Source organism: Zonotrichia leucophrys, chromosome 2 (genome assembly GCF_028769735.1).
Source record: "Zonotrichia leucophrys gambelii isolate GWCS_2022_RI chromosome 2, RI_Zleu_2.0, whole genome shotgun sequence".
NCBI lineage: Eukaryota > Metazoa > Chordata > Aves > Passeriformes > Passerellidae > Zonotrichia > Zonotrichia leucophrys.
In genome coordinates this window covers 37,796,625-37,824,452 of record NC_088171.1, presented here as the reverse complement: position 1 = coordinate 37,824,452, position 27,828 = coordinate 37,796,625, and the positions used below count along the sequence as shown (strand labels likewise).

At 35.0% G+C, this 27,828-nt stretch overlaps 1 protein-coding gene across 2 annotated transcripts in view; it reads right to left on the bottom strand.

Annotated features, from left to right (window-relative positions):
- Positions 1-27,828, bottom strand: part of KCNH8 (potassium voltage-gated channel subfamily H member 8) — a 173,710-nt gene that overhangs the window by 11,376 nt on the left and 134,506 nt on the right. For both annotated transcript variants that reach the window (XM_064704611.1, XM_064704612.1), the window contains exons 10-14: positions 26,040-26,289; positions 21,847-22,061; positions 7,125-7,163; positions 5,099-5,454; positions 1,046-1,152 (exon numbers count right to left, since the gene is read on the bottom strand). In XM_064704611.1, coding sequence (XP_064560681.1) covers positions 1,046-1,152; positions 5,099-5,454; positions 7,125-7,163; positions 21,847-22,061; positions 26,040-26,289 — 967 coding nt within the window. The remainder of the gene's footprint in view (positions 1-1,045; positions 1,153-5,098; positions 5,455-7,124; positions 7,164-21,846; positions 22,062-26,039; positions 26,290-27,828) is intronic.

Here is a 27,828-nt window from a genome sequence, read left to right as displayed (position 1 = left end):
GTATAATCACTTAGAAATGATCATACTGTTCTTGCACTACAGCAATCCTTTAAATTTAAACCTGTTTTGCAGTTGGCTAGAATGAAAATTAACCCATGTATTTAATGTTCATTTTATAATGTTTGAGAAAAGTGCAATTAATAAAGTCCATACTGCTCTCTTCACTCTGGACCAGAAAGGAATGAAAACAACAGCCTTGGTGCCATCCACATGACAGCTTGACACTTTAAAAAATCATAAATATGTCTAAACTTAAATTATTATTTTCCTGCTTGGCTTTCAGAGAAGCAATATACATCCTAGTTGCCCCCATGATAAAGGCATTTAGCTATGTGGGAGCTGTTTACTTTTGAAAGAGGAGATGCTGGAAACAGTTCCTCTGTCTCTTTTTAAAATTCTTTTCCCCCCCATCTTGACAAATTCTATTGCTTTATGGTGCTGCTTCACCAACCTTTTCAGTTGTAGGTCATTTAATACTTCCTAAAACCCCTTGTAATTCAAGGTTTTCACTCTTTTAAAAATCTGTATAGTTCCATACCCCTCCACTTTTCTAAATATCTTTAAAAATATTGAGAGCCAGGTTTACATATGGCTCTTAATGAATTGAGTAGGTTTTTTGCTTGGTTGTTTTGTTTCTTTTGTTGGTTTTTTTTTGTTTTCTTCTTTTTTATGGCTTGTTTTTTTCCCAGTTTGGTATTATAATGTTTTTACATTCAGTTTTGTCCTTGTGTTTAGCACCTTCCATGACCAAAGGTTTGGGAGCATGAGGCAGATTGTACAATTCTTCTAGTAAAGCATAATGCATGAAAAACCAGTTCCTTCCACAAACTGTTTTATCATGACTGTCTGTTAGCACAAAAACAACAAATGACCTTTGGGACCTTGTTGTGTTTTTTTACAATTATGGCACTGAAATGATACTGAGAGTACAAATATATGTTTAATCCATTTATGCCACTAGTGAGGATGAAAGAAATAAAGGGGAACAAAAAGCAGTTATGAAAACTGTTTCCTCTAAAAGGTGATTTTCCCAGGCGATGCTCACCTCCAGTTGTAGGAGATAACCTGGATTCCTGCCTGAGCTGATCAGAGCTGAAGTCAAAGGTTTGGCTTTCTTCGTTATGGTTTCCATCCTCAATCCCATCGACAATTCTGTTGAGAAAAATTGGAGTAATGGAGCAGTTTCATAAACATCATGTCCATAATGATGTTGTAATAATTACTCCTAAAAGGCATATTTTTAAACAATGGTAAATTTTTCACAACATTAAGTATAGAGAAAAGCAGAACCTATTATATTAGCATAACTTCTTGTGAGTCACTAAAAATGAAAATTACTGATAATGGAAGGAATGCCAGGCCAAGTGTAATTAACTGAGATTTCAAAATTTTCATGACTTTCACAGCATATTCTAGGTCCAATCCAAAACTACATGGACTATATTTTGCCTTTCATATTTACAGTAATCTGTTGCAATTCTTCTGCAACAGAGGCTTCATTATGCTCTTGTCCAACTAAAATCTCCTTGCCCATAAGTGGGCTGTTATATTAGGTTTACTTAGGCAGAGCCTAAGCCTGAACATAATATCTTTATGAAAACATCTCTGTAAACTTCAGTCAAAAGTATCATTTCCATGCAAATAGTTATTCTAAATTTCTTTAAAATGAACTAGTTGGGCCAGGGAAATCTTGTTTACAAATTTCATATAGGAAGATGCACAGACCAGTCTCCAGTGTCCCAGTTACATTAATAATGGTATTTGATCTGACTATTAGAAAATATTTTTTTGCCAGTTATTTCTACCCGTTCATAGCAGTTATCTGTAATTTGTAGTGTCAAGAAAGCCAAAGGGAAAAAATAAGGAGCAGTATTTTATACAATAATCGATTTCTGCATTCAAAGAATAGATAACAGGTATTGGAGGAATCAATACACAGTATTAAAAATATATATAATGATGACTTAATAATTTTCTGCTCTCAGCTAAAATAAATTGTGCTATAAAGAGAACTATATTAAAGTCTATAAAAGAGAATCATACAACTGTCAGTTGACTGATATGAAGCATCAATTTCTTGTTTTGTCCAGGAACAAGCTTCATATTCTGTCTTACAGCAGACAGATGAGTTAAATACTAATATGGAAGGGCTAAGATAGAAAATTCTTAGCCTCTCAGTCCTTTGGGATAAATTTGTGATGATGGACATTATACTTTTCATCTAATAAAGATATTTTCAGGAAAGCTTCTTGAATGGAAATGCCTGGAGAAAAAGAACAAACAACACAGAGATATCTGTGATGTATTGGGCTTGAAAGACCCATGTAACTCAGACCTCTGTATGAATACCATGTGTTCTCATCTTTTTTGGCTCTTCCTGTGGATTTAGATCTCCATGTCACGTCTGAGTGTTGATGATGGCAGTTGGATGTTACTAGACTTGACTCTAATCTTAATTAGCCTCTGGTAGAAGAGGAGACTCAAATGTGGTGCTTGAGCAGCCCTGGCCTATACTGCTGTCTGCAGCTGAAAACCAGAATGATTACTTTGTTTGAAATTTGCTATAAAACCCGTTTAATGTCATTTGGCCTCACTGCTTCAAAAGGCAAATTTTAAACATCAATATCACTTTTGTAGAGGTTTCTAATTATATAAAATGCTAACATTATAGCTGCCTTTAAAGCACACAGGAGAAAGCTTACTCAGATGTGACTTGGAATTTATAGATGCTACATTCTTTATAGTGTTTTAAGATTCAGTCTAAAAGGAAATTATATTAGCACAAATACCTAGTTAGGAGTGCCAGGCTTCTCTGTGGAAAATATATAATGTGCAATATGCTTATTCATATACAATGATCTGGTTGGGGAACTGCATAACCCAGTAAATTGAAAACATGAGGGGACAAAGGTAATTGGTAAGCCTCACCCCTCTCTGAATCAGCTATTGTACAGCCCTGAATTTTCTCCTGAAAAAAGAAAACTCCACTCTTAGCAGCCAAAAAAGAGAGAAAAGATTAACATGTGACCTCTTCTTATCCAGTTGCTTAGGGCTAGAGTGCACTCCTCTGTGCGGGTCTAAGGAGATTCAATTACATAAAACCTCCTCCTAGGGCTGCCTTTATTATCACTTACATTTTCTTCCTTTTGGTGCTTTTCCACTTCAGAGGCAGAACCCAAAAAGCAATTGGGAAGACCAGGGCTGTATTCTAGAAACTACAAATCTAGCTTCTGTTCCTTGCTCAAAGAGCTCTTTAAAAATTTGACCCAGTCTCTGGGCATTATTGCTTTCACTGTGGGGTACAAAGACAGAACCTGAAGCACCTGTAATGAATTCTGATTAGTTTCCTATAGGAAATATCCACAGCAGAAGTTTCTTAAGAAACTGTGGTTATACACCTCAGACAGCACTGACTGGATATTTCAATCAGAGTCTTGACTTTCCCTTGCCTTCCTTGGCGAACATTTACCAAATGTAAATGAAAATTTTAATTAAGCTCTTATAAATTTTAATTAGAGTCTCATTTTCTCCTTAATGCTTACAAGGAAACACTTAAGACTATTTTTTAAAGTGGTATTAACTTGTCAGTTTAAATATTCTAATAATATAAACTCCTTCTAGGACATAACATGAAAATGTTTTGTCTGGAAAAAAAAAGGCTGAGAAACATGCATCTTGGTCCAGTTTTCCAGCCTATTAACAGGATTAGCCTACAATTATAAAATTATTAATGGAAACAGCAAATAATATATTCAAACATACATTTTCATATTTCCTTTCGCAGCCTTAGATGCCAACATCTGGCTGCATAAGTTCAGAGCAATAATGAGCAAGACTACATTTCAGCAGAAAACATAAAAAGTAGTTTTTCCCTGAATTACCACTTATTTTGTGAATGATAATGACCTTTACTCATAGCTGACTGAAATAAATTCCTATGAGATCTAGAAAAACAAATGAGAAAATATCACATAGTGCTATGGTTTTGTTGGCATAGTGGTGTTTCGTCAAAGGTTGGACCTGATCTTGGAGGTATTTTCCAACCTAAATGGTTTTGTGATTTCTATGATTTTATGAAAAAATTAATTGTTTTGTATCCAGGTACTAGTTGAAACGTGTCTGTTCATACTGTTAAAATATATGATGAGGGGGAAAGGGTTCTGTGTAATCTTCCATGTCATTTTTATAATAGCATGTCTAGGAACTCGTGCTTTGACAGAGTTAAACAAATATTGTTCAAGCTGTGGGTACTTCACATTTGCAATGGCAAGTTCGTGAAACTTCTACTCTGCCTCTAATGAATAAAGGAAGTGCTTGAACCTGTAAACCACTTCAATTTATAGAAGACAAAGCTTGAACTGGAAGATGAGTTACTGCATCTCCTTGTACATATGCTTGTCATTTCCCTAAAGAGCTGGTATTAAAACTAGGATTGCACTGCAGCAATTTAGCAGCAGGTTATATAAATCACTTGTAAGTAGTGTACAAATTAAAAAATGGAAATATGTAAATTTTACACTAGTAATACCTCAATAAACTGTCATACAATGCTTCTTTGTGTTAAAAGACACAGCAAAATAGATTTGCTAAACTCTGTATTTAATGTCTGTATAACTTCCATTATCAGATTTCCTGTCTCCTATTAAAAAACCCTCTAAATATTTTTCAAAATTGCTTAGCAACTGTTTTCCATTATAGTTCTGTACTACAGTATTTTTTTTTGTATTTTCTTGGCTATGCTATCGTTTCATTCACTTGCTTTCTAAATTTTTCTACCTCTGATGGACTCAGAATGTTTCATAGTGCTATTGCAGAAATGAATATTATAGACAAAATGATACCATAAGGCCAGACTATTTAAATAGCCGTTTTTGCAGTTGCTCACTTTTTTTACTGCCCTTTTTGTGGGTAAAAATACTTTGCTTTGCAATAAATTTCTAAAGCCATAAACTTCTGCATAGTATGCAATGGTTCCTACAGTAATGTGGGATGAACATAAGTATAAAGTATTAAAGAATAACTCTTATAGTGACAAAATAATGGTATTTTTAATAGGAGTCACATTATAGATAGGAGAATGACCATTCATAACTATTACCTTGGGCTCAGATCAGGTGGGCCGCTGGCAGTCAGCGCTGACAGGTACAATTTAAGGTTTTTATCCTTCCTTTTGGAGTAGTAATGGATCTCTGTTTCATGTTTGGCTCGTGAGGGGTTTGAACTGCAAGCACGGATGGGGGAATGGAAGGGTACAGTTCCTGAGGCCAGCTGCTTCAAGTTTCTCCCTAGGTGGCTTTTGCTGCTTGTAGTCTTCTTCTGCTGAGAGCTATTTGTGCTTCGTGTATCTATTGGTGAAAGGGTGCTGCTTTCTTCTTCTCCCTCCTCTTCCTCATCTTCATCTTCCACAATTGAAGGGAGTCTCTTTTTTATATTGCCATTTCCCTTGAGCTCTGTCTAAAATAACAAATAATACGTAGTACTATTTGTAATATGTGTAAAATTCAGAGCCTGATATTGCAGAAACCCATTTTTTTCTGCTGTTCATTCTGGAACAAATCCAGACCTAACACAGCTTTCATTTCTCATTAGAGAGAGTGTTTTGGAACGTATCCATACCTTCAGCTATGGCTGTATGTGCAGATATAAGAAAAATACAAATTAAAAAAGGTCACTCGTGATGCGGTCAGCAAACCCACTGCAATATGTTTTCTTACCAAGAAAGAGTACACAACTAATTCTTACAAGCCATATGCCATATGTACACTTGAGAAGATTAATTTTGTTTAGCTGAGACGTTATTTCTTGAATGTTATGCTACCAGAATCTTGGTGGTCCACAGAAGAGATCTGAGGCTGGTTATTCAAATAATACCACTTTTTCACATGGAACTTTTTATAATGTATAAATGGCATTTACATTAGTTAGCTCAAGCCCAATGGTTTCTAAATTTTTGTAACTGAAGTAATTGCTGGGATGGTAGACAGACTTTTCAGTTCACTCTAAGTCCTGTTAATGCACCAATAGTGTGATGGTTTCAGCTTCAGAGCTGAGTCATCAGAAAGCAGAGTTCTGTCTGGTTTTGAAAAAAAATGCAATTTAGATGCTTGATGTTGGAATCATGGAAATTTAGAGCCAACATAGACCTGTGCTCTATAATTTATGTATTAATTAAAGCACAATGTAGGTGATCAATGGTTTTTTTGGAGTAACAAAGTATGCTGATCATGAGTGCTGACGCGTGCCAACATAGACAAGATCAGACCTTAACTCAGAAATTGTTCCATTTATTCCCATGGTACAATTTTCTGTATTGGTAGTAGGTGAATGGCCTAAGGCAGACTCAGGTTCTAGGTCAAATTAACAAACCAAATGCAACTTCATGGTTTCAAAGCGAGTTGTTGTTTTTAATTTTTTTTTACAGGATAGTCCTCTTAATCAAGCTTGATTAAGGCACCATTAGCTTTAGATAGAAAACCTCAGATGACCCTGCATAGTCAAAAATCCCACATTCAGGCCAAGTGAGATTGGCTGGGTGAAAATACAGATTTGGGGAATTTATCCAAATATTCTAAGCCCCTATTAGCATCTGTCTAAATGTTCTGCAGCATAGGTTTAATTCTGTTACAACACACTTTGGTTGAATGTATGCTTTTCTCTTGGTGTGTGTTGACAGATTTAGTAGTATCTTTTAATTTGAGGTATATATGAAGAGGTAAGAATTACAAGTTGTGACAGAAAGCATGTCTTTATAAAATAGAAAAAGCCTTGTTGTCAACTGTAGTAGTCATTCAAAGGCTGTTATGATGATTAAATTGTACTGGCACTGATACTGCCTATACTCTACAGAGAACAAATTTTACCCATTTTCAAAACTTTGGCTTGGGTATCCATGTATCTAAAATGTATAGGAGGATATTCAAATTTAGCACCTGGGAAAAAATGATCAAAAGCTGTTACTCATAAAATGGGCAGTGGCAGAACTATCTGCAGGATGCTGTTTCAATTCTCATTCTGAAAAAAAATTGAAGTCTGTTTTCAAGAAGGAAAGGAAGGAGTTTGTTCTGGTTATAATTATGTGCATGTTCAAAGTGAAGCTTGGAATAATTAAAATGTGATCAACATACCTGGGATAGTGTAGGCTTGTTGGATAATTTTGATATTACCTGCAAAAAACAAACCAAAGAGGTAGGAAGTATGTACATCTGTACAGTTTGGATTCCAACGGGATACAAACATCTAAACAAAAACATTTATGTCAATACAAGAAAAGACACTCACTATAAAATGGCTGTATTAAATTAAATGATGACATAACACTGAACTAAGGATAATCCTTGCAAACAGGTGCTGTGAGAGTAAAAAAAAAAACGTTGTTACATCTTAAATAAAAAGCGAGGTAATAAAAAATAAATTATTTTACTTAATAGAAAGTAAATCAAGACGCCAAACCTGCAAATAAGTGTAGATGCATGAAAGCATGGCTGGTAGATTTCAGTGCTTGTTTGGTGGAAGTGCAGGAACAAGTGCTCTACTTTGGCCCTGCTTAGCTTTAACTCCTGTGCCAGCCTAGTTTGTATGTGAAGATGAACTAAGTGTCTTCAGCATCTTTGAGGAATTTACAAAAGCAGTGGTGGGACTGAAGCAAGTAGGAGCAACATAGTCCTGAGGGAGAGTTGTCTAACCTATTCAAGGGCCTAATATTTTCTTTTCTTGAATTACACAGAAAGTAAAACAAAAGAAAGGGAAAAAAAATATGCAACTTTCAAGAATAACTACTTCTAACAAAATCCAGTGGAACTACTGAGTGATATCTGTTGTGAAAATTCTGCTGTTTATTTGAATGGCCACATCTTGACTGTGGGCAAGTCTCTGGCAGCCTATACACTATATTTATAAATATTTCAGTCTGCCATGTAAAATTTTGAGAGATTTTTTTCACCTTTCCTAAACCCACATATCAAGGCAAAAAGTGCTGTAACCCATCAGTCAATTTATTTTTCTCCAAACATAGGTAGAAATTAGACATTTCTGAAAGTCATTTGAATGAATGTCTGTTTGTTTGACAAATGTTTTCAGAAAACCTAAATATTCAAATTTAGGCACAGATTTGAAAATATTAATCGTGCTTAGTTTTATATGTCTTTTTTTTTGTTCCAAGTCTTTCAGGTTAACCTAAAAACTGTTTTGTAGTGAGGGTACTAGTAGTGGTATATTATACCAATACAGAATATTTAAGTTCTTGTAAGCAGAAATCCTACTTCACAAGAGCCAAGCCAGTAGCAGGTGTATCATTAAATGTTGAAATACTAATAACTGCCAAACAGAACAACTGCAATAATGAGGCTATGTAAACAAAATAACTGCTGTGTTCTTACTGAGTTAGGTAGAGTACTAGTGATATTAGCAGAGAATGAGATGTCAGATACTGAAATCTCATAAGTGGCATTTTAATCTATGTCAACTGAAAAATCAATATCTTCAAGATTAAGGATGAGAGGAAACTAGAAATTTGCTAAAATATTAAAGTCAGGATTAGGAAGTACTACTGGCCTTCTTTGCACATATGCTTAAAATATTAGTTAAAAATTGTGCCCAGAATTTTGGGACATCAGTTTGCTTGGCTTCTAGGCACATCAGGAATGTTAAATAGCAGCCTTAATTAAAATTCCAGGCAAATCCAAAATATTAGCAGCTTCACAAAAAACATCTCAGAAAGTATGCATTTTCCTGCTGAAGGCTTTAGAAGTGACTTGTCACTTGTAATTCGTGAAGTGGGTGAAGATTTCTCTCACTTTTTGTTTCAATGTTGCTGTTTTTCCCTCCTGAATACTTGTTAATCCTGACTGTACACCTTGAAAACACAGACAAAGAAATCATTATGTGGGTTTTAAGCTGCATGACCAGTTGCTAGCACTGTGCCCTTGCTCCTGGACCTCCGTGCTAGTCCTCAGCGCAGGAGCCACAGCCACCCATCGATCCCTCTCTGCTCTGTGTCACCCTGCCTTGGTCACTGCAGCAGGGGGAAGCTGGCTGCACAGCAAATGGGGTCACTGGCAGCGCTTGGTTGCCTTGTGACCTTCCCAAGAGAAGGGTAAAGGAATTTTTGAAGGCAGGTTGCTTTTTGCAAGGAGAGGAGGGAGTGTTCTCAGGAGGCCATGTAGCAGAAAAGAGTAAGTACGAACACAGAGCCCATGATGTGAGAAGCTGCTTTTCAGACTTCTCCTGCTCCCCCAAACAACCTCCTTTAATCCACTGGGGACTATTTATTCTAAAATATCTATATTTTCAGACTGAAACTATGGAACAATAAACTATGGACATATAAGCTATCTTTCCTATGGAATAAACTCCACAGTAAAAAGCCTTTTAATTGCTTCTGTATAGATACTCAGCAGCCATACTCATTGCCTGTCCTGCACACACAACAGGGGCCTGGGCTCTATGGCTTAGTAGCTGAAAGCTGGCAAAAGAAACTAATCTGTGCCCAGAGAGAATTCTCAAGGATTTTGCTTCTAAACTTGTTCCAGCACCTCCTCTCTGTCTCTCCCTTCAGTCTCAAAGAGAAAAGATGAAAAAGAACTTGGACAAAGCCAGTCAAAGTGCAGTAAATTAGAAGCCCTCATTATGCACACAGCTTTATCTTTGTAAAAATGTAGTATCAGAGTAAATAATTAGGAGGTATTGCCCTAGTTTCTAGGACACTAAAACCTTTTATTTAGGGCAACACACTAGTGCAGTCTTCTATGAAATGCTCTATTTTTTCCTTATGCCAAGAGTGTGCCAAATACCTCATACGCCTGCCTTTTAAAAGAAGTACAACTCTTAAAGGATAAGGGCTGCTGGAGGAAAAACCACAAATATTTAACTTACTATGCATCGAGAAAAAACCAGAAAGGTTGATGTTAGCATGACTAATGTGAAATACAGGCAAAGAGCCGAAGTAAAATATGATTTCAGCCCTGGTTTCTCTTTATGTCCTGTGAAACCAGCTACAAAATTTAATTTTACAAGACAAAACAATAATAGATCATGTATCAAAAGCAGACTCATAAAATTCTTCCATGTATGGAATCACAAATCTAGAATCTTCCAAATTTTTAATATCTTAATACAAAGATTTTAAAATTTCAGTAATCCTTAACATTGCTTATTACAAGCACAAAAAGAACATTTCTCCATCTGAAAACACAAGTGGTTTGCTGTTGAAAGCAGTGGTCTGAAAATTTTTTCAGTGTCAAGAGGCAGTAGTCATTTGTAAAGAATCTCTACCAGGAACTGGGACCAGCTCAGGTAATTAGCTATACAATGATTGAAGAAGAATTCCAATAATAAAACGCTATAGAGAAAAATATAGAGACACAGCTAAATTGGAGGCCAATTCATTATATGTCCAGTCAGTAAGTTTGCATGCTGGGGCTCAATAGAATGTTACCAGTGTTTGCTGGTCTGAATCTTGTTGCCTTCACAAATAGTAGGAATAAAAATAAAAACATAATTTCACTTATTTATTGTAATCTTTGGTACTAAAACACATGAATAATTCTTTATACTGAGGAGTCAAAAGGATAAAATACATTTTCAGGAAAGGATTTGAAATCAAATGAAACTGGAGTATCAGTGTTCTTGGTCAGCATGCAGAAATGGTCAAAGCCCATTTAGTAGCACTGGCAGGGTGGGCAAAAGCCCCAAGAATGCAGGCCAGATGTTCGATTCTTTGCAAATTTACTGTATGATAATGGAAAATATACAAGCACAGAACAGGAGATTATGGTACTGCTGCAAAACTTAATGCCTCACATGCGCTCAGACCTCAGTTTTCTGTAATTAGGAAATTTTAAATGAAATTTCACAAGTCCTCTAAATCACAAAAGACTTAATCACTCAGAAAGGACTTGTTAGATATAATTGTTTTATACTGAGCAATTTGCCGTCCCCATCCCCTTTGTGTTTTTATTTTTTTGTTTTCTTTTTAAGACTTTCTATTGTTCATTGACTTGTTTCTGTATTTTCACAGGGTTATTCTTATCTCTCTTAATGGACAGATAAAGAAAGAGTATTTTGTGGAAGAAGGTGTTTCCAGCATTCTCATAATGCAGACTACATTGAATAGGCAGCAAAAGTTGAACAGCAGATCTGTCACAGGTGTTTTGTCCTGGGGAGACAGTAATTGTGAATTGCCATGAGCTCTGCAATCTCCTGTTAAGTTGCTGTCCTGAGAGTTTTGCTTCTTTGTAATTAACTTGTGAAGTTGGTACAAATGTTCTGTAACTGACTGCTTGTGGTTAGCTCTGGATAGTTTGGATAGTTTTCATTTTTTTTGCAATTGAATAGTTTCTTGGTTACAAAATTCTCACATGAGCTTTTATATTTGGTATTCAAGTTTACTTTTCATATATTTCTTTAAAACATGAATGTTAACCTCACTGCATTAATTTTTTTTTAAATTATACTTTAATTATTTCATTAGCAATACAGGATATATTGCATTTCTTATTAAAAAAAGATTATAAAGAAAGCCAAAGCTAATATTTCTTCCACTTTTGCCACATTAAGAATAAATAAATGGGAAATGTGGATTGTATAATTAGTATTTTTTACTTTTTTTCTATATGCTTACATCCCTTTTCTGCACCCCAAAGCAGGAGAACAAATTAGGGTCTCAGCTGCTCTAAAAATGCATCTTTCACAGTAATACTGTAGCTCTGTAGCAGTAAGAATGAAAAAAAAAAGAAAAAAAAAAGAAAAAAGAACAGTCTATCAATAAGATGAAAAGAAAACAAAAGAAGGAATTGTTAAAACAGACAATAGACCTGGCACTGACTGTACTGTCTGGCAGGTTGTATTTTTGGAAAAGCTTTCAGATTACTGCAGAAAAAAGATATGGTTGAGAAAGCTTGTTAATACTCCTACAGTTTGATTACAGTCAAGTAAAGACTTACATAATAGAAACTACAATAAAGGCTAACACCTTCCAAAGCAATAAAACTTATATGCTTAACTTCAAGCAGCTCTAAAGTTTTAAACACAAATATTTGCATGATTGGCCCTGGATTGATATTCTGCTAGACTCCTCAATTTGAGGCTGTAGATACAGTGAAGGAGTTGTGTTTTATTGTTAGCTTTATCTTTAAATGAAACTTCATACTAGTATTTCTGTAAATTTGTATATCTAACTTCAGACAGTGTCTTGAAAAGAATAGAGTGGGACAATGAAGTGGATATTTCAGAATAATCTCCCGTTTAAATTATTACTGCCAATTGCCTATTTGTACATATTCCCAAAGCCGGCTAGGTGTTTTGTTAGCACTCCCAGATCAAATGAGTGAATGAGTGCTAGCAAGGGCCTCCCCGAGGACTGCAGTATATCCGTGGAGAATTTTTAAGAAAATTGCTTGAATTCTTTGAATTAGCATGACATAAAAGGAAACACAGTAATAGAAATCCAGTATCAGTTTTGGACAATGGTGTAATGAACAGTGAACATAGTGTGATTAGCAATGGACTCTGCCTCTGAACACTTACTATCTATGCAGTGCTGTACTATATATACAGTATATATGTATAAAATGTATGCACATATTTATTATTAAAATCATGTTATTATTTGCTATTGTTTGAATTCTCTGAATATTTTCAGTGATATGGTAAACAATGACAGGATCATAATAATATAATGTAATTTATGTCTTGGATATCAGATCTATTTTCAGCATAACTGCATTTGCACTTATGTAGGCCAGTTTTGTAACTCTGGTTTTACTGGGTAGAAATAAAGATGATTAAAAAGAAAAATATGCAGATATTTTTGATATAAGTAAAACTTTGGCTGAATTTGTACATAAATAATATTTGGTTTTATATGCTTTCATATCTTTGAGCAGAGTGGTGGGTCTAGATGACCTTCAGAGGTCCTTTCCAAGCTCTGCTATTCTACTGCTCTGTTATGTTTAAAGAAAAGTTGCACTAAAAACATTACCAGCTCAAAACTGAGAACACAGACTTGCATCAATGTAAAATGCCAGTTTGATACACAACTTGCACAGATTATAGACAGTTTTCTCAAAGACTACACTACATTTATTTTTACACATTTCAGCCTGTATCCTGAGGTTATGAGGACTCTGCAAGTCATGTAGAAACGTCACCACATAAGCCACTCTGACAGGACATTAGATATCAAGATAGTCTGCCCTCAGAACTAATGTTTTTATAGAAGACATTGGGGTACTATCATTTTCTTCATTAATTAGTACTATATTAGCCAGAATAATAAAAGGACAAGTTATTGTAAAAGAGCTTCTAAATTTAAGGTCCCCAATGAATCAGTGCTTTATCAACACAAAACAAAAGGAATAATAATACAAAAAAATTTAAAAATAATCCACTTTCCAAATTGATATCATTTAAAGTTTAGCTGTATTAGAATTAATTCTATTTTCCATTTTTCACAGTGTAGAGACAAAGAATATTAATATTGTAAAAGTAATATTATCATGTTCCCTAAGGCACTCTGAGACATATTGGAAAAAAGTTATCCCCTAGCATGCCTGTCTAATTAAAATAGAAATATGGTTAGATTTCAAGGCAATACTCTGAAAGCCAGGAGCTTTTCCTGTCTAAAATTCTGTTTGACACAGTGTTTTATACCCTCCTCATACAACCATCTAGAAACATCAATAAGCTGCTTTGCTAGCCTGGATTTTTTTCAATGTGTTACCCTCAGGTTAAGCTTTATAATCTGATGCAGAATGTAATAATCCCAGGAAGTGAAATGAATGGGTCTGGAGTGTGCTCAAAAAGAATCAAAAGCTAAAATTAGAAGTAAAATTTCATCACTTATTTAAACATGTTAATTCTAGTTACTAAGAAATTCTTTTGTATTTGTCAAGAAAGTGCTAAGGTCTACTTGTGAAAATCTTTTAATAATAATGTAAAGCTTTTAATAAATAATATAAAGCTCATAATTCCTGTCTCTTAATCCATTCACAAAAGCAAAAGAGTTGGAATTTGGGGATGAGTCACATATACCTAACATAGTCCCAGACTAATGTAAATAGGTTAATTTCTTCCCCTCCTCTTTGTCCTTTTCCATATCTTCTGTGATTCACCCTTACAGTGAATCAGCCACTTGTTTTAGGTGCAAAATGGGAAAGACGTCTAAAAATCCAGAAACAAATTTAAAAAATTAATAGAAAAGATTTCATAATTGCTCAAATAAGTCGTGATGGGATGAATCTTCTAACTGGAAAATGACCACAAGTCAGCAGAATCAATTACTAGACACAAAACCAGACAGTGTAGGTGTCTGTGTCATTTTTTTCAAAAATATTAGAATAACTGAAGGCTACAGAAATGAAACAGGAGATTATTAGTGAAAAAAGATTCTTTGGGTAAAGATACTAGGAAAGAAAATAAAAAGGCCAACCAGTCTATCTTTTTTGAATTACATGTTTCTTCGTTGCCTTATTTCTCAGCAGCGTGCCATATTGAAGAATATATTAGAAACACAACAGTGAGGTGATTGTCTTGAGGGGAAGAGATGGCTCAGAGGCACCACACATCAGGCTCACCAGTAACTGCTAGGAAAAAAGCTTTATGAGCTACCAGACTAGAAAAAAAGACATCAGACTGGCCTACACTATAGCTTCAGGTCAGCCTTGCTCCCATAGTAAATGAAGAAGTTAATTGTCAGGCTGAGGGTCTGGAGGAAGGACTGACTGTAACTCTGCACAGGGAGGAGGCTATTACAGCACATTTCCTTGTTTGAAACAAGCATCCAACTCAATAGCTAAAGATCCACCAAAACATACTTACTGTTGTGAATATGGATAGGAGACCTATGGAATATCTTACAGAGAGCTATTGGTCAGAGCTCATTCCCAAAATACATTGCGTCCATTTAATAATAAAAATGAAGTGTAAAACAGGTGAATGAACTGCTTTGATTTTGTTTGTTTTTTGCCAGTGCTCATACCCATGTACAGCTGCATGACTTGTTCCATAGGAATAAAGAAGCTGAGCTCATTGTGTGAGTGCTGCCTTGTTCAGCAATAGAATAACTATTTTTTTTTTTTGTGAAGAGAAGAGAGAGAGAGGGGGAAGTAGGAAAAAATTCCAGATCATCCCAGAAGTATAAATGAAAAATCTGAGTTGCTTGTAAGATGTGAGAGCCCTGAGTTATATTTGACAGCAGCCCTAATTGGAGAGTAGTCCACGCACAGAGGCAGGTAAGAGATCTACTCCAATGAACATAACAGGAATCAAAGCTAATTATATGTTACCAGTTTTAAAATTTAGTTTTTGACAGTATGAGGAGCACCTTCATTCCTACACTATAATCACTGAGAATTTGAGAAGTTTATAGATTCCACTTCATATCAAGATGTATAAAGGAAAAATTAACATATGTTGTCCTTCAGGCAGAAGCAGTGGCTGTTCAGCCATCAGTCACTTAGGGCTTCTACCAGAACAACCAGAGCAAAGGGAACCATGTGCGAGTGGAGGAAAGAGAAAGACCGTGAAGAGTTAGTTCACAGTTTATTTTAGTTGTTTATTGGGTTTTGCTTTTTGAATAATCATACCGATAAAATACTAGACTTCCATGGCTTTAGGTGATTCATTCAATTCTTTATTCTATCTGTTGTAATAATTGTATAGAAACACAAAACCTGGCATTGATTGATCTCTTATTCTGCAAGATTTGTACTTACTGACAATAAACACCAGCGAGTTACAGCTGCAATAATAATACATGATCCTTCACCAGAAAAATCTACTGACAAAGATGGGTGCTTAATATGCTCTAAGCATATTTAAAAATTACAAGTTTTCCTCAAATTTATCCAGCCCTACTGCTAAAAAAGGACTGATTGACTTTTTTAAGGTAAACCACTTCATTTTACATAGCTGCTAGGTGTTGTGAAAAAACCATTTCCCCTATTAAAAAGTTGGTTGGAATTATTTGGGAAATGTTCAATGAAAATTACTTATTATTAAAAATATTTTGCAACTTGTGACTGTCATACACGTGTGCAGGAAGAACTGGGATCTAGGCTGGAGTAGAGGAATAGTGACTAAGTATGGCAGCGCAGTAAGAGCTGATTTGGAAATTAATTTTTTCAATGCATGACTTTTATTATAAACACTCAGGTAATGCCCATGAAATAAGTTGGTTTGGTTTTTGGTTTTTTTTCTTTTTACTTTGGAAGTTAGACTCATCAATAAGTGTGGCATTCACATTCTTTGAACAGAGAGACATAATTCTCTCTCTCAGGGGTTTTTCCTGGAGAAGCACAGAGACAAGAAGAGAAAAACAATTCTTATCTCTACTTGCTGCTCCTGTTGTTTTGCACATGTGGAATGTGTTAGGAAGATTGCTTACCTGAAGTTATTTGTATGTTGGATTGTGCTGAGGATTATTTTTTTCCCTTGGCCAATTGGAAAAAGCTGTGTTCTGACTGTCGGGAGACAGTCACAAGTTTTCTTTAGTATTCTTTACAGTATAGTCATAGTGTAGTATAATGTAATATAATATAGATTAATTCAGCAATTGTTCAGCGTCTGAATCAATGGAGTCAGGTGCCAATCATTCCCTGCATAGGGGGCACCCTGCTTTTCGATAAACAAGTAATCATGTGACTGTTTCTATCAGGTTTTCTTATCTCATAAAACTTGCCAAAGTTAGAAACAACTTTAAAAAAACCAACTTTTTTTTCCCCTAATGTTTATAGAGCAGCAAATATGATAAGTTGTTTGCTTCTTTAAAGTGAAATACTATCTTCTATGGAGATAATCAGTGCATTAAAAAATCTGAAATTTCACACTACTTTCAATGCTGATTCATAATAGATAATCAAATATATAATAGAAAGTGTTATTGCTATATTGGAAAACAGCATTCATAAATTCAGATTACCTTTAGTAGAAATCTAGATCTAGAAAATGCATGACTAAAAAGGCAAGAATGAGTTCCTGTCAAATATGTAATCTACTAGCTGAAAACCAAACAGTGTCAAGGCAGGATTTGTTCTCAATTTTGTGCTTGCATTCAAAATATTTTTTGCTATTAATTTTCTGACTAAAAGGGCAATGACAACAGTTAGAACAAAGAAAGATAAAAGTCTTCAAATAGCAGCTAAAATGACATGGAGAGGAATTACTCATATGCTTTTAAAATACTTAAGGCTTAGCTGGAATGAACCAGAAAGCTCAGTATATTTTAGATTAGAATTTGTAGACATTTTGCTTCCCAAGATGTGCCCTCTATTGTGTCCGCCAGAGCTTAGAGCTTCTTTCACTTTTACAAACAATTATTTGGTCAGTTGTCAGATTTTCCAATACAAAATAAGGAGCATCTCTTGGAATTTCTTAGATATTGCTAATGACAACCTGAGCTTTATTATATTAAAAATTCCTCACAACTCAGTCATTAAAATTTAATAAATTCTAAACACCAGCCTCTTCAAAGGACAAGAATTAATCCCTATTTGTAAGATAATGCTTTCCAGAGGGAAGATGAGGGCAGATTCTTTGGCTTTACTGCTTCTTGGTTGCTAGATTGCCTTTTAAAAGGTATTTGTCTATTTATTTATTTTATTATCAAGGAGCCTGGCTAAGGTGCACTAAGACTCCACGTTCCCTACTGTAGAAGGAATCTACCACATTTTCATGAAACCTTGTCCTTATGTTTCATTTACACTGCAATGCACTGATTGAATCAACCCTTCCTTGTGTTTCACAGACAGAGTGTTTTCATTTTAAAGAACAGCTTCCTCTTTGGGGAGAGGGGAATGAACAGCTTTTCTAGGAGCCAGAACACTACTTTTAAGCCTACAAAAGGAAAAGCAGATTCTTATTAACTGTAAGTCCTATCTACAAACAGAGATTTTTAGCTCTCCAGGAATATAACTTTTTGAAAATGATTCACATCGATACAGCTTTAGTGAGACAAAGATTGTGCCTGCATGTACCTTGTCTTCCTTTGGGACTAAATTAAAGCTTGATGATATAGGTTTTTATCAGCGTGACTCTAACCAGCTTTTTATTTTTTAATGTGAAAAATCTTGTCTACACTGTAAATTCTTTTGTTCGTATATAAGAAATAATTAGAAACAATAAACTCTTCCAAAGCCTACAAAGATATTGTCCAAACATTTACTTATTCTGAATTCTTCACAGCATATTCATAGGATAATTCAGAGTTATGAACAGCTGCTGCTACTCTCTAAATGCATCAAATAACACATTTTCCAGGGGTGGTGGATAACAAAATAATTTCTAGTTTCTGTCATATTAATATATGGGTATAAATGTATCCACATACCTTTTAAGAACCTTCTTCTGAGTGCTCAGCTTTATCAAATCAGATATGGGTCATTCTCACTGCCTAATACATATGAAATCTGTAATTCATACTGAAAAATTATACAGATAGGATGAGGCATGCGTCAAAATCTGTGTCACTCAGCAAAGTATTTCCTTACTATGACAACATAGTCACAGACTTAGATAAATTGGTAGAAATGGGTGAATTGTTTTAATGTCAAATCCAGCTACCAGAAAAATTAGTATTTTCTAACTGCCCCTAATATTTGAATACATTTAAAACCACAGTTGCTGGTTTATTGATCAAAAGTCAGCAAAGAAAATAAGGGGCAGAATATGCAAAAATCAACAAAAAGTCTCTTTTAGTTCATAGCTTGCTGTGATGAAAATGTATAAAAAGATGGCAAAATAGCACTGCTAGTGTGGCTGAACACACAATGGTTTAAATAATAAAACAATTAGTAATTCCTGGCTTAACGGTTATCATGAGGAATTGTTCAAACTCTATCTCTCTGATTCTGTGTCTGTTTCTCTACCTTTTACTCATTACAGCCTGAAAGAGTTGTCTGCTCCTATACTTGAAATCTGGGCTTTCCTCCCAAGATTGCTAAACAGCTCTTTCAGCCTATAACCAGACAGTTGCAGTTTCTACTTGTTACTGGGACAGCTGGTTGCATCTCCTCATTTTACTGGAAAGGGACACAACTGTGGAAGTCCTTGAGCCTTTTCCACAGTCATACCTTACTTGGAGTTTAGTGCAGATGAACCACATCATTACATATCCTGTTAGATTTGCAAATGAATGAAGGAAACAAATTTAAAATGTTTCCTGTTCTGTTTGTGTAGGTAGGGAAGATATGTAATCTTCCAAGTATACAATTTTGACACTTTAAGAGAAGGACACTACAAATGATTTCTGACCTCCTTTTTGTCCATATTTTTCTAATTCAGTTCAAACCTCTGATTCAATTTTAATCAGAGCAATGAAGGTGGAAAGAGGATAGTGAACAACCAGGAATAAATTCTTATTCATTCTCAGGTTTTTAACGCTGCCTTTAAGTTTTAATAAATCTTCAACCTACAGTAGATTTTATGGACTTTGACTGAAAATGCAAAACCATTTTAGGTCAAGACTGAAAGACAGCTCATAAATCATAGTGGGGAAATTCATGTTATTTCACCCTGCAGTTCACCTGACCCTAAATACTGCTGATGATTAATTTTAAGTATTAAATTCACATTTGCCTACAGATTTACAGTCATTTAAAGCATCTAAGAAAAAGAGTGAGAAACAGACTTATTCAAATGAATAGATCTACTGTTTAACTATGGAAAAGTTATCTAAACTCAAAAATCCCACAAAGAAATTACAGATACTCTCAAAAGTAAAATTTGCTTATATTAGGGAGAGGGAATTCAGATACAGTGGCCTAGCTGACAAGTTCTCCCATAACACCATTCCTAAGTTCTGTATTTAAAAAAAAAACACAACAAAAAGAAGCAAAAAGCCATATTAACACACCCACAAACTCTACATCTGAAAACTTCTTACTTTTCTCTGAGAGTAACCATCAGATAACTCCAATTTTTTCTGTTTGCAAGGATATTCCAGCTAAAGCGAAGACAGGGTATACTCCTGCTGAAGCAAAGAGAGTGGTTGACTAGGAACACTTGCTACTGACATTGATATCTGTCCTCATTTTTGAACCCTGTTTTTGTGGTGGTACAATTTTTGGCTGCCTTATTTATGCTGTTTATCCTTATTGGTAAGTAAAATGGTTGGAAAAGAAATTAGGTGTTCTATTGCAAGAGAAGTAGTAGCTGAGGGGATAGTTAAGCAGAGGATGTAGGCAAAAGTGACACTCATAATCAGTCTTGGATTTTGTTTATCTGCCTGCGACACTGGATGCTATTCCATGTCAGGATATTTTTTCCTTTAATTTTAAGGTAACATCATACAATGAAAATATGGAATAGATTAAAAAATGCTCTAAATATTTTCTACTTTAAAGCAGAAAAGTTACTTAGCTGTGTCCCACATTACTTTAAATCCCTCATAGAGCCTGAGAAACACTCACCTTCAAGGCTGCTGTAGGCTTGCTCTCAGCAGAGAGTCCCTACGTCACCCAGCTGACTTTAATTGGCCAGAGTTGTCCCTGAATTTATAAAACCTGAATGCAGCTGAGAGGGTGACCCCCAGATTTGTCACCATACAGAAAAGCATGAAGCAACACATTGAGGGGATCCATCATGTTCCATGACAAAACTGTAGTGGGGAATGAAATAATCTTCAAACCCTATCTTTGCATGGAGTTTTCCTCCTTTTCAGATCAAACATTCCTCCCTGAGGGAAAAGTGTTAAACAAACTGATCACCAGGCTCTCAGAACAGCTGTGTAGTCCCAGCTGCTGTTTTCAGGAGCAGGAAGTTTGGAGACATTTCAAGAGACAAACAAATGAGATACCCTGGTTATTTTCCTCTCCAGAAGTACACACTTATATATGGGCTCCTTTCTGCTGCAATGGTTTAATAGAGTGTTGCTGTGGAAACACTGGCACCAAAGTGCACCTAATAGGAAGCTATGTAGAAAAATCAGCACATATATCAAACTCATTGGGCTTTGCACTGAAAAATACTTTGGTGCACTCTCCCTTGGCATTTTATTTGTCCCATGTTTTGAGAGTATCCTAGTGAAAATTAATGTTTTTCTAATGGTACTTCTCTCTGTGTTAGGAGAAGAACAAAACAGAACAAACACCTGAACGGTTAAACACCAAATGGTAAGTTTAGCTATAATTGTCTTTGAGCATTCATGTGATAAAGTCAGAAAAAGAGAGATGTCATAAAAGCTTTTCACTATTAAAATCCAAATGTACATATTGTCTCTATAATAATGAAAGCAATCATATATTCAGTGAAAGTAGTTTGGTGAGTCTGTACTGAAGCCTTTCAGGAGTGCTTTATCTGGAATGTCTTCTTGTTTTGTTTTTGCTTGGGGTTTTTGTTTGTTTTGCCTTTTTTTTCAAAAATAAAGTATTGTTTAAGCGGAAAAGCACATTTTAATTGCAGTGTATGGGAAAAAACTGTTTTTCATTTTCAGTGTGTGTGACGACATTCTTTACTAAAAGTGAAAACCAATGATGTATGAAATGAGTGTTCATTAGGCTGGCACATGAGCTTCTAAAAAGGTATGGCTAAAACCCTTTATTTGGACACATAGCTTACATAACTATGACTTATTTTTAGACATAAACAAAAAATACTAAAAAAACAAAGAATTGTGTCTCATGGATGATGTTATGGAAAATGAGAAGCAGCGAGGTTGTTGGATATTTATGATCTGACCAACTGATAAAAAAATAATGTAGGTAATATCTGAATTATCAAACAAATGGAATCAGCGGTTACTTCAAAACAATTTGCGTATTATGTCTTTACTGTGACAAAATTATAAGAAATTACTGAGGTATGTGAAACACCTGAAAAATTACAATAACTGCAGAGACCTTTAAAGATACTTACATCACTTTCATGGCCTTCTCTTAGATTGTAAGTGAGATCATGCTGGATGTCTTCAACAAACTTGTGAGCATACTCTGGGTACAGGTCCAGCACTTCAAAGAGACCTTTGAGTATAATACATTGGAGGTCACAATATGTTAGAGCTTTAACATCTGCGTTTGTTTTAATAACTTGATCCCTAATGGATAGGTTTGCTCCAATTAAATCTCCTTTACCTGAAAAAGAATACAAAAATAATTATCTTCAAAGCATAAATTCTTTACTCTTTTGAATCATAAAGCTGTTTAATATAGTTGCTATACCTGAACATGAAATCCTATTGTTATTAACGTCTTTTTTAATTAGTATTATGTTAAAGGATCATAGACTAAATTTTTTTCCTCTTTTTGCAGGTGCAAACTTATACACAATTAATTGGAGGTACAAAAACTAATTTCCAGACAGGTAAATCCAGGCTGATTTAAGGGAGCAGTAAATTAAATATGTATAAAATGAAGATTTACAACCAGTAAATAATAACAGGTGCAATTATTTTTCAAAAAAGATGTTGTCAGGTGTTTTTGTGCGTGTCTTAAAATGTGCAGGTGTTAAGGTAGCATTTTAACATTTCTGTCAAAAGTAAAAATTGCTTAAGAAAGAATTCTTGTGCTGGTTTTGTTTTCATTTATGGGCAAGACTGCCTTAGAACACTGACTCTACTAGAAACCTCAACTGACCATCTATTGAGGACCACAAAAATTTTACAATTAAAAGTTTCCATAAACATCTGATCTGAGGTATAAATTCCAAAGTGTAGTCATTGAGCCAGAGGTTTTCCTCAAAAGTTAAAGCAGATGGTCTTCTTTAAAGACCGGGACAGTGTGATGGAACGCATTCTCAGCAAGTCAAGGCTGGGGGAATTGGTTGATGATACTGAAGGACAAAGTTGCATTTAGGGGGACCTCAATGAAAGATAAAATGGCTTCTAGGAATATCGTGAAGTCCAACAAATCCAAATGCCAAGTCCCGTACCTGGGATGAAAACCCTCCCTAGAGCAGTATGGACTGGGAACTGACCAGCTGGGCAGCCGCTCTGCAGGAAAGCCCTGGGGATCCTTTTGAACAAGCTGAATATAAGCCAACAATGTGTCCTTGCAGCAAAGGAGTTCAAGGACCTCCTGTGCAGCAATAGCAAGAGTAGAGCCGGCAAGTCCCAGGAAACGACTCTTTCCCTCTATATTTGTCATGTCTCACCTGCAGCACTGTGTCCACTTTTGGGCTTCCCAATAGAAGACATAATATTGACAGAGTGAGTCAAAAAGAGACTACCAGGTATCAGGGACTAAAGAATATAATTTATGAGAAAAGGCTGAAAAAATGGGCTATTGCTCCATCTTACAAAGAAAAGGCAAAGGAGGGATATTATTGGTGTCTTCAACAGCCCAGCAGAAAATTGTAGAGAAAACAGAGTTAAACTTCTCTTCAGAGTGCATGGGGGAACAAGATATACTGGGCACAGTATAATAATAAAATACCACAGAAAGCAAAGCAGTTATACACTTTTACATTTTACTGTAAATATCAAAAATTCCTTAGATTCTATTTTATTATAATTCTATTCTAATAGAATTAGAATAGAATATTGTATTCTATCTAGAATTCTGTATAGAATATCTATTCAATTCTTCCATTCTATTCTAATAGAATGGAAGAAATCTAAGGAATTGTAGATATTTAGAGTAAAATGTAAAAGTGTATAACTGCTTTGCTTTCTGCTGTATTTTATTATGTAGCAATACATGTTGTGTTGAGCAAAGACAGATGCTATCGGTACCTATCAAATTTCTCTTTCCCAGACTGACCCAATCTCATTCTAGTTCTCATTTATACTAACTGAGATTTTTAAGAGTCTCAGGGCTGTCAGTGTTAATTTATTGCTTGTTGTTTGGACATTTTGTGTTGCTGGACAAGGGAAAGAATTTTTCAAATATACCAAAACTTAAACATCTTAATTAGAAACTTTTTAGATATATGAACAGTATTAGTATCCATACTTCATAAACATTTTAAAAAAATGTTAGATTTTTATTGAATTGTAGTTAAAATTTTAAAGTAATTTCAGGATTAAAGATACTAAAATTGGTCTGCTAGTGCTAATATATGTTTAATTTTTAAATTAAAATCATGCAGCAAAGGCTGTAGGTAATAACCTGAAGTTTCATGTGGAATTAATGAAGCGATTAACTGATTCTACCTTGAACGTCAACATTTGTTATATAACAGAATAATTTCAGCTATTCTTAGTAGCTCTTTTCTTTTTTCTTTAATTGGATAACAAGCTTATATATACATATTTCTCACAGACACATCTGTTTTTCAATAAATCAGGGACATGTAGTCAAAGTTATAAATGTTCTCATTATGGATATTTTTCAAATAACTTATGGCTAATACTTTTAAGAAATCAATGATATATGCTCAAACAGTACATAACTCATATTAAAACATATTTTACCATAAAATAGAAACTATCCATCATTATTAGAGATAAAGTAATAGTCTCTAGAGGAAGCAAAGATGTATTTAATGAGAGCATTTCACTAAGTTGTTGCTGCACTGCTTGTTAGAGAGAATGGTTCAGTAAACAAAAACTAATCCACTAGAATTAGAATCAGGACAGAATTCTAAAACATTCTGGGAACTGCAAGTAACTCAGCATTTTCAGGGAAAAAAACTGCTGTCTTGAATTTACATGACATCAGCAACACAATTTCCCATAGGGACCTATGTGTTTGATGCATTCACCTTCTGCTGGTGTTAGTTAGGTTTAAATTATGAAGCTCCCATTCACTGTAACAAAACATTATTTTCTATTATGTTTATGTTTTTTGCATTATGATTTCATTAACTTCTCTCAGAAATCCTCTAATCACTTTCTTGTTGTTTTGATTGTCACCATTACACAATGATGCTTTAATTAACACTTTCAGAAGTGCCTGAAGATAGAATCATTAATGAAAAATCATATTTCCAATGAAACTACCTCTAGAACTCTTGCTGGCTTTTAGCCTATGTCTTATTTTAATTCATATTTTATACCTCTGATCTATGTGATCCAATGAAATCAAGAGATTCTTAAACTTCCTAAAAACAAACAAGAGATAGAGTGATGTGGTCTGTCAATCTAACAGAACTAAAGAGTTCTGAAACAAATAAGACCTGTATAACATTTATATATTCTAAAAAAGACCAATGAAATGCATTTTAGTAAAATAAAGGAAATTCAATTACAGAAGACCAGAAGCTTCCATTATCAATGGTCTAGTGTAATCGCACAAAACAGGAAGAAAAGCAAAAAAGGAAATGTTCTTTTTAACTCTGTTTTATAAGAATATTAAAAGTTATTAGAAAGAAGACAGTTAAGTCTAAACAGATATTAAAATCATAATAAAATAATTCTATTCTTTTAGAGTAAAATTTTACACTTTATTTTGCCAAAGAACTTCATAAACATTAACTGCAACAGGTCTAATCATCCTTTAGCTGAAGATAAAGAGAATTTCTTTAGCAGGACTTAGATGGAGGCAAATCACAGAAATTTATAGGTAGAGATGCTTAAACCTCAATGAGTAAAAACAGTCATCTTGCAAACAACAACTAAAAATTTATTAGAGCAGAATTTCTGGCCTTTCTCAGTTCCAATATACTCAGATGACTGCAGACAGCATCAGTTAGCATGAAGTAGCTTGGGGGAGCAGAGCCAACAATGCTTCTTTTTCACCACGTGGCTTTTCTGCAAGGGGTATTTATAGGCAAGTGCCAAAGAGTGAAAAAATAGGCTCTTCTTGCTTTCTTTGACTTGGGAGCATTAGTGGGAGCATTGCCTGGACACTAATTTTCATGAAAGATTTAGGCATAGATGATCAATGTTCTTTGAGCTATCAATACCACCACCAAATATAGCAGAAAGCAGCAAGCTGTGTCAATAGCTTGCAAGTACGTGTTTACACGAAAATAAGAGAGAATAAGTACAAGGAAACAAGAAGTGAAATATTGCACAGCTAACAATCTGGCAATGGAAAGCTCTTTAGGTCAAAATAGAAGGAAGTTCAAACTAGAAGGAATTAGGACACACTAAGCCACCAGTTAGTATTGAAGGTTCTCCTGCACTGGGGGACAATTCTTCCTCTTTGAGTCCATGGTTGTGAACGTACCAAGGATTGCCAGCACAGTGCTGTCCTTCAGGACTTCCATGGAACCTGAGCACACAAAGTAGATCGCTTGCAGGGCATCTCCCTGCCGCAGGAGGTATTCCCCAGGAGCACAGAAGGAGGTTTTGATGTGCAGAGACAGAGACCTGAGGCAACCACGACTGGCACACTCAAAAAGGGAAAGCTGCAAAATCTCCTTGTTCAAGTGCATGGTGATGTCTGAACGCAGCTCGTCTGGGAAGTCTTTTAAAAGCTGTCGAAAAGAGGAAAAAAAAAATGATGAAAAAGAGAAAATTTGTAAAATTATTTGTTTCCACTTTTGCAGAAATGGCCTGATTTAGTGGTGGGGCACATGTCATACTGTCACAAATATTTCCCTCTGATTTTTCTTATCCCCTTGATGAGATGTGCTATTTTAAGAAATTTTAACGAATAAATTCCTGAAAAATATGAATAAACAAATGCCTTTTTACTATTAAAAATAAATCTCCAAAAGCCTCAAAAAAAAAAAAAAAAACAAACAAAAAACCTCAGGAAAAAAGGTCAACAATATTGTTTGTATGAATCCCCTCTAATGCACAATTTAAGTTTGTCAAAGGTCCTCTCTGTGATAGAACACAGTAGGCTGCTCAGGTACACCATTGTACACAGGGACATACGCAATGAAAACAGATAATTCTATAAAATTCATCAATATGCAACATTACTTCTTCTATAGTGAAACCACTGCAACAGGCATAACTAAAAAAACCCCAGCCTTAAATGTGGTTTTTTTCTTGTTGTTATTTTTATTTTTTTAATAATGTAACTGGACACTGAAGGAGGGGTGGGAAAGGAATGGAGACAAGTTGCACATTCAGTGGAAGAACCTATGGAAACTAAAAGACCATGAGGTCTCATTTTTCCTTCCAAGCTGCAAGTCCACAAAACACAGGGGTTTTTTTGTAGTTTGAAGGGATGTGAACAGTGCAATCAGCCAATGCTTGACCAAGTGGGCTCAGACAAGGTGCTTTATCCATAGAAGGGAAATAATGAAAGACTGATGGTCTCTCCAGGAGCTGTGGTTGTAGTACAGCAGTCACTCACTTTCAGTGTGACTAAAGGTACAGAAAGTACAAAAGCTGAAGGAGATCATTAACCACATCTAGGAAAGCTTTGACATCTAAGTCATTTTTGTACCTTTGTAAATCTTACTAAGCTCCTTCTGTTGCTAAGATGCTGTTGAAAATCCTGTTCTTTGTGCTGTGCACAACACAAAAAGATTTTATCAGGAAAAGAATGTTCCAAACCCCAAATCTTTCTGCTTATTTCCACATTATCTTTAGAGACCACCGAGTTTTATAACACAGATAACAAGAAACCTAAAGGGAGTTCTCCATTCAAATAACACTCCAGCAGAGAGAAGCCATTATTTCTCCTGCAGTACAGTAACACATAACCTGGATAAGTAATTTAAAACAAGCAAGCACAGACACCACCAGAAATCTGTCTTTTGATTTCACTCTCAAGTTACACTGTGCAATATTTAAAAAGGTAGTGATATAAATAATATAAAAATTCAGCCTAAATAATTTGTTTACAGTATTGGAATAAGTAAGATGAAGGAAAAAGGAAAGGTATCTAAGTCCCTCTTTTACAAATGACCTAAAATTCCCATGTAGATGTTTTGTTTACTGAAAGATAGAAATGCTCATTATAGCATTTCTGCTGGCATCATCTAAAAGGCTTCTGATGAATGCCTCTTCAGCATTTGAGAATCACAGAGAGACTGAATTTTTCTACATTATTTGAT